Source organism: Cardiocondyla obscurior, linkage group LG11 (assembly GCF_019399895.1).
Source record: "Cardiocondyla obscurior isolate alpha-2009 linkage group LG11, Cobs3.1, whole genome shotgun sequence".
In the NCBI taxonomy this organism is placed as follows: Eukaryota; Metazoa; Arthropoda; class Insecta; order Hymenoptera; family Formicidae; genus Cardiocondyla; species Cardiocondyla obscurior.
Genome location: NC_091874.1, coordinates 430,653 through 438,980, shown reverse-complemented (window position 1 = coordinate 438,980; position 8,328 = coordinate 430,653). Strand labels below are relative to the sequence as shown.

The following is an 8,328-nucleotide window of genomic DNA, read 5'->3' as shown; positions in this document are numbered from 1 at the left end:
ATCGCGATGCACTTGAGGTTACCAGAGTGGATGGTAACAGAGGAAATAAGTAGGTCCGAGAAATAGTATTCGTCGATAAATGACAAAGCGCGACTGATAAGCCACAAGGGTGAAGGTAAAAACGCATCGCCGACGTGCGTTTTCGTTACGCAATTTTACGTGCGGCGCGCTGCATTTGTTCGCAGAAGTTTCACAAGTAAGAATTCGAATTCGAAGCTCGCACTATGACATCTGCTAAAATTAAAGGTAATTCGTAAAAAATTATTCAAAGTAATAGTAAAATTATTCAAGTTTTATCTCGGAACTTGCCGCGCTTCACGGAAATCGAACGAGGCACCGATACCGTAAAGTAAAGGACCCTTATTCTCGTAACGTCGATCATAAAAATTGTACATCTAAATTAACGATGTGTATCGGTACTTGAGCTTATGTTTGCAATACGCGGCTCGTTTGACGGAGCAATCCGAGTCCGCGATTCGGGGATCGCTCAAGATTGGTAGCAGTGTCGGTCGAGCGACGTCCCGTCGTCGCGACGCGCGCGTTAGCCGAGAACGGTCCCGGTCGGGCGCCGCGCCGTGGGTGGGAGTCCTCGAGAGCGAGCGAAGACGCCGAAAGAGCTCGTACTCCACTCTCAGTCTGTCCGCGGGCGTCCGTCAAGCAGACTTCTCCGGCTCACAGTCTTTCCGTCCTCCCTCGTCGTTTTAACCCCCCCGAGTCGAGTCTCGAGTGCACCGCGGAAGGCACATGTCGTCGGCTGGTGGGGCAGCTGCTACCGGTTAACCCGCGTCGACACGCATCCACGGCGCAGTTCTTCCGGTCCTTACCACGTCGCGGTTTATTTTCCTTATTTTCGTTTCCCGCCATCCGCGCGCGATCGGTGCTCATATATGAAAGTGACTCGACGCGGTGATTGTGTGATCGTAGTGCGGACAGTGAAACGCCAAACCTACGGACAGGATGCGGCCGAGGTACCTCTGGGGCCTCCTCGTCGGGTTGGCGATCGTCGGCTCGTCGATCCGGCACGTCGCCGACGGCTTCAACGTCGAGACGAAACACTACGCGGTTTATCGTATGGAGGAGAGGTCCATGTTCGGATTCGCCGTGTCGATTTATCGTGACAGATACGCCCGCGGATGGTAAGTTTTTAACCCTTGTTTTATTCCTTCCATGAATTTTCGAGACACGTTACCCGATCTCGCTGCTAGTTGAGTATATTTTAAACCTCTGTTGCGGTAAAAAAAAAAAAAACCAGCTAAATGCAAACGCGTGTAATAAGATAAAATTGAATAAACGCTGTCCGTAAATAGGCAAAGTTTTACCTCATTAGCCAGGTGTTTGACTCATCGTTTGATTACCCATACAATTGAGTCACTCGACTGCCGTAAAATATAAAAATGTTGGACATTTTCAATTACCCTGCGACTTGTTTCGAAGTTTAGCTGGATCATAAATTAAAATAATTAGCTGGGTCGTATTAGGTATTATTATTATTAGTCTATTTTACACGGAATTTAGGGGAAAAGAAAAGAAATAAAAAAGATTGCGCTGCCTAATTATTCACTCAGGCTTAAAAAGTTATCTCGGCTTGTCTCGCGGGCTTACTTTTATCGTGCCTTTAACGGATTTCTCAGTTTTAATATTTTATCATACACGGCAAAAGAAATATCGCCGCAAAATAAATGTCGCGCGCATCACAAATCAAAGTGATAGCCACCCCTATGTCCGAGATACCATCCGGCAGGACAAAGGCCTCTCATTTCGTGTCTCATCTCGGGCTTTAATAACGAGCGATAATCCGCCGTCCATCACCGATAAGTACGTTCGGGGACGTTCGCAACCCCCAGAGACCACGGGGCCCTTCTCCCGCTGCGATCTGGCATGCGAACGCCGAGCGTGCTCTCGTGTTCTCAAATTTCGTGACTCACGCTCGCGACGGGGCCACGAATAAACGTTTTCGCTCCGGCTCCCGCACGTCGTCGGTCGGCGACGATTATAAATAATATCGGCGAAACGTGGGGAACCGGGGAAACGCGGCTAAATAGCGCAGCCGCCCGCATTGTCAGGCCCGCGGGAAAAAAATATCGACGTCGATGCCAATAGCGACGCAACGGAGCGTCAGGAGGCCGCGTTATTCGCGCGCAATGTGATTAGCGATCAGCTGCGAAACGGGCATGCCTGCGTTCCCACAATGTGATTCCTCGGTGATAGAACACGTCCAACGGGAAACTCGACCTCCTTATAGTATTTTACATCGTGTATACATATACCGATCAGTTTCGATCTCGCGTTTGAGAAAATTATTATCTTTGCGCGAATTAAAGGTGTGAAAAAAAAAAAAAAAGTCACTTGGAAAATGACCAAGTGACGGCCACGTGGGCGACAAAGAGGTGAAACGTCGGCGCGAAGAAGGCCGCGCAGGAAGTCCGGATTACACCCGAGGCCTTACGGGAGCGCGCGTTTCTCTCGTGGGCGCTTATATTTAGGCCAGCCCGGCGCGAGAGCTTTACGAGCGCCCGCGTTCGCGCGCTCGTTAATTCCGCCGTTTCGTAGGGATTAAAGGCGGCCCGATCGCCCATCAATCCCCCGGGAATAGAACTCTGGGGCCCGCGATATACGCGTATCGTCCACTTTAAGTCCCTCGATCGATTTTTGCCGCGCGGTTACTCGATATATCGCAGGTTTTTCACTCGAGAGCTAAAATTACGGGCGTCTTTGCAGAAACGAAGCGCGGGTGAACCATAATTGGATCGGGACGAATTCGAGTCTCGGCGTCGTTCGTCCGCGGGCATTCGCGCGAGAGAAACAATAAAGAATCTATTTTTTCTTTTTTTTTTTTTTCTCGTGGCTTATTCGTAAATTTAGCGTCGGGCGTGGATTTAGGTGCGGCAATCGATTCCGTCCGTGAGGCATTTCGTGATGCAGGACGTTAGGTCACCGATGGGACTGCACATTGCGTGGACGATTCGTCAGCCTTGCGCCGATTAATATCTTTCTTATCTACGCTCCCGATTTATTACGATCCGCTACGTGACGGCTTTTTCAAACGGCAGGTTTTTTCAAAGACTCGACAGCGAAGTCGAGGCAACATTTAGAATTCTAAATCCGGGAAGAGATCGATATGATGTCCGGGCCGAAGGGCAAGCGCGAACTCCGACCAAGTATTATTTCGGGAGGGAAGATCGAATTGAGATTCCGGTCTCCCGTCGCGGTCTTATGCATACGATTGGGAGCGCATCTCGCATCCGATACCCTGATACGGCACCTAATATCCACGAGCGCTCTAAAGTGTGCACAATGTGCCATTACCACCGGAGGCGGTAATCTCCTCCATATATCTCCGGTTTGTACATATATTCATATGTAATCCCGGCCTCGTTTACCATTCATAAAAAAAAAAAAATAAAAAAAAACGAAAGAAAAATTGTGATGCGATTAGAATCGCGAGCGTATACACGGCGCCGTGTAAATCTCACGGGAAATTGAAACTCGGATATAACTTCGGGATTCGCGTAAAAGTCGTTCGAGTCCCCTTTATCGCAATCAGCCGCGCGTATAGTATTTTGTACGCGGCCGTTAATTCCGCTCTCGCTCTCCGGAGATGAAAAGAACTCTCGCGATTGCTCGCTGATTTATCGGCGGTCAAATTTAATATGCCCGCGCGATCCTACGCCCGGGGGCATTTCGTAGACGAGAGTAAGGTGCATAAATGTCAGCGTATACCAGAACACGTATTGTGTGATTCATTGCGCGATTGCATCGGCGATCGTGTCTTTAACAGGCGAATTCAGTCACGACCGCGCTCTGCAACGTTACGGGAGGAAACAAATGGGATGACCGAGTCACGCGCGTCGTCGTATCCCGGGATGACTCGTTCCGTTTCCCGAATTTGCCGATCGTGTACGCGGAAACCTGCGGCCGAGCACTAAATATAGAAATTATTTCACGACGCGAAGTCACGGCGGAACGTAACGTCGATAAGACGCCTGTTGTCGTGAGCGTTCAAGGCGAAATGTCAGGAATGGCGATATCGGCCGCCGTTCTCGGCATCGCTTATTGCCGATCGCGTTGACGCCTCGGGTAGAAGGTTACTCCAATTATCGCGCGCGAGACCGCATAATTATGATAAATTGATTACATAGGATGCATTTAAATTAAATGCAATTGCGTTCCCTGTCTCGAGTAAAGTCTGTGTAACGCCACTTATTTTTTACGAGGCGAGATATGTTGCGATAATATCAGACCAAACAAGGAAACCGTTTTAATAAATTAATGGAGTAGACTTTAAGAGAAATTTCTCCGCTGTAGCTGCTTTTTTGTACAAACGTTAAGTGCATAAAATAATATATTTTAATACGCGGTCGATCTTTCTCTGCTTAACGACATCGAGAACGTATCTCAAAGATGACGCTCGAGTACATGTAAATGATCTCGTGACGCGAGCAAAGTAAACACGCCGATAATCGCTATTCGGAACGTAATCGACGCCGGACGGTCCCATTGTTCGATCTGGCGATTGAAATTGCTAATTGAACGGCGCGACGCAACGCAACGCAACGCAACGGAGCGAAAGATATCGTTGAACCATTTCTTCGGAGAGAGAAATTGACTCTCCTTTGTAAGCCGCTATCGTGCAAAACGCTTCGTGCTGATAGTCCGGGAAGCGCAGCCTCCTTATCATCGGCCGCTTCCACGTGATAAGCGCACGGCACGGCTAATGAATCACGCCGGGCTCCGTTTCTGCACAAGACGATGCTGCGCGCGAAATTATTAGACGCCGCGTGAGTTGGGAGGGAATATTAAATATTGACGAACCGAGGAGATAATAAGACAATCGTAAAACTTGTTCGCGGTTCGAGAGAGGAAAGTCGCCCGATGATAAAACATTTCAGCATCGTTATCTTTTTTTTATATTATTATTATTATACAAACGTACATTTTCCACGATCGCGCGGAGATAACAGCAATCAGCGTTCCTCTTTCCCGATGGTTCCCAATCCCTCGTCACAGGCCGGTTCGTTCAGCGAGCGTTGCACGTTACGTTCGTCCGCATAAAAAGCGCGGTGCTTACGACGCGTGTCGGGACAGAAGAGGAAATGAGGATTCAATTTCCTCGTCGCTTCCGGCTGGGCAAAATGAAAGTCGAGACCGATCGAGCCAGGCGTCACTCGGTTCTCGTATGTGTTTTTTTTTTTTTCCGCATTCCCGCGATTAATTTATTCCCGCTGTATCCCATTCAACGCACGGTTTATGCTGTACGTATATCGCTATAACTTTGGACGTCGCGAAAGTTTGCCAGTTTCTGGCCACAGCATCCGCGATGCACGATGATGCCGACGCGAGTACTTTTGCTCGTCGATTCTCGTAAGCGGAGATTTAAAGCGGCGGCACACAAAGCGACCGCCCGTGTCCCAATCTCTCGGATAAATTATAAGACGCGCGAAATCGTAGCTATCATAAAAACGCAGAGTGGCGAAAGTGCATAAAAAGATAAGAAAGGAAAAAAAAAAAAAAAAGAAACAGGCACGAGCGATAAAGCGCGGCGACGTTGTCCACCCTTTTGGGTTACATTATTGCGCAAATTAATTTACGTTGTTGATTATCATGATCTGAAAGCACCGCGTGAATATCGGTCGTGTCATTGCGAGGCGGCAAATTTCTCGCTTCTCTGGTTGTTCCCGAAAAGTTTATGTAAAACGTGTGCAGAGCGCCTAAACCTTTGTCGTTTATCGTTTCCTTTTATTCACCATCTATGGCTCACCTTATTTTATCCGCCGCCCACCGACGCATACCTACCACACCTTGGAACTGATTAATCAGCGGTAAATACGTCAAATATCGATATAGATGCAGGCGACGGACGAAAGCCGTCATTCTTCCGTAATAATTTCCGAATTAAAAGACAACAATTAATTTAATTATCTGTCTTAATTCCGTCGGTAAAATACATGCAACTTTTCAAGAAATAATTTTCGCGAGACACTTAATAATTTTGATATATTATTATCGCTCGCGTCAGCCTCGTTCTCTCGTATTGCGCAACGTAAAAATCAAAGATGAGGATTCGCGATCGACAATTCCTTTTCACCTCCGAAAATCGGGATGTGTGGACGGGCGTGCGAATGCGAGAACGCGAAGGGAAGAGAGAGAGAGAGAGATAGGGGGAGAGAAAAGGAGCAGAAGGTAATGAGGATCGCGTGAGGCACGTGCCCAAAGCTCAGACCATGTCATTATGCAGACGAGAGCCAGTAGCCTCGAGGCCCTACCTTTACCTGCCTGCACGCGTGCAACACGCATACACGCGCGTACGGGATACGAACGGTTATATCGTGACGGCACGCGAGGATCATCTCGCCGTAACGCATTAAATTCGTAACCCCTCGGCTCGAATGTAAGTTCCACGAACGATACGGGGTGCCTTTCGCAAGGCGATACTCTGCCGCTGTAGATGAATATTCGAATTAGTTGATTTGCACGAAGCTGGGTGTCACGTTGCGCTCCCGAGCACCCGAGAGGGATTCATAATTCAGCCGGGAATCGCAAACGCGGCTTCACTCGCGGAGTTTCGTCGCCTGTAATAACTCACGATTAACGTAACGGGGATATAATCTAGTCTCGAAATAATCACAGACGTCAAATCCCTCGCCACTCGAAAGGGTAGATAAAGTTATCACTGAGACTACGTGTTTCATTCTAAATGAATCAAAGTTATTATTTGACGTAATATTCGTAATAACATTCGGCGTATGTAAATTCTGCCACAGCGTGTTAAACTGCGTAGAGGTAGCGGACGAGATGCGTACGCGAGCAAAAGGTTGCGAGCCTTCGGACGTGGACGAGAAGTGCTTGTATTAAATTTAGAAAAAAGTATTTTACACTCGAAAAAAATAATGGTATATATCTTAAATTCACAAGATAATAATAAATTAAGCTGACGATCACCGCGAAGTCAGTTAGTCAGGCGAGAGAATCAATTGGCATCGCGAAAAAGCGGCAATAATCAGGCAACGATAAAATATCTACATCTTCTTTTTAAGTAAAAGATTTTCAAGACGAAAAATATACTGCGAGGGCTTTGTGTGTCCGTTTTTGTCAGTTTTTCTTTTTTTTTTTTCCGACGGGATGGTAGGCGCGGATACACAACGTGCGCGGTCAGTTCTGTTCGCCATATGGCCAAGGCACATCAACGTGTCACTCCCTCGAAACTGCATTGTTCCTTGCAACTACGTTTGACATATGTTTCCTCTTTCATTGAAGTTTGGGAGAGCCGCTGTGATCTGCCTTGCCCGGTAGGAAAACAATTTGGTTCCGTCCAAAGGATTTGTAGTTTCTCTGACAATATTACTTTCTGGGTTCTCTCGAATATATAATTTTCACTCGAAAAATCTCAAGGCAGCTTTTTTATTTCTTAATATTTTTATTTCTTTTCTTTATATTTAACATCGATTGTCGATAAATGTCACGTTACAATTACCGCCGAATTGTTTCTCGATGACAGATTTGTTCCACCGATCGAACACTCGACAAACCATGATAAACGACGACGAGACAATCTCGGCAATGGTGCGGTTACGTAACCGCAATCACATTAACAATAGTGTCGCCTCAATAAAAGTAGGTCATTGTATCGCGACCTGGGACGAAACGACTATTACCCACGTGCTAATTAATGAGATTAAAGTGGCGGAGTGATTTTAATTCCCTTCAGCCGTTTCATAATTATTTCGCGTGGTAAAATGCGCACGGAAAAGTTGCCCGACTTGTTTTTTAATCGTCTGACATTACGCACGTTATTTTTAAGAGGACTATCAAATGTGATTCGCAAATACTTGACGATGGAATTCGAAATGCGAATCTTGATAACATTCGGGAAAAATGAGCGAGCACAGCTGTTCGATAACGAAAAGACATGAATTGGCATTTCGTGCATGCTCGAATGTGACTAAGACGAGAAAGAGTCTTTCTTGCATTGCATAAGACTTTGATTTATAACATCGTTGCTTTTGATACATGAAGATTAAAAAACAAATAAAATTGACAGTCGATGGCGTTGCTTCAATATCATACAATAATTTTTTTTCTTCCAACTTTAACCAGTTGAATTACTTGAATAATTTTATCTCCGATCGCGATGCATAAAAATGAAATTTAATAATTTTAGAACGTGCATATTTCATGCAGACGATTGTGCGTCATAAGACAAACTTTCTCAAGAACGTATTTTGCAGACATTTTATTTGCCAATGCGATAGGTAGCGGGCGAACTTGGTTTCCTTCGGAAGAGACTCACGCAGACGAGAGAAAACGTGTTTATCGTATATCTAAAGTCTA

General features: G+C 46.4%; 1 protein-coding gene across 2 annotated transcripts in view; it reads left to right on the top strand.

Annotated features, from left to right (window-relative positions):
- The first annotated feature begins 667 nt into the window (after window positions 1-667).
- If (integrin subunit alpha inflated) overlaps window positions 668-8,328 on the top strand; it is a 47,727-nt gene continuing 40,066 nt past the window's right edge. Inside the window, exon 1 of one of the 2 annotated variants that reach the window (XM_070663571.1) lies at window positions 668-1,136. In XM_070663571.1, coding sequence (XP_070519672.1) covers window positions 958-1,136 — 179 coding nt within the window. In that variant the 5' untranslated portion in view covers window positions 668-957. The remainder of the gene's footprint in view (window positions 1,137-8,328) is intronic. The other variant, XM_070663572.1, reaches the window with a different exon arrangement.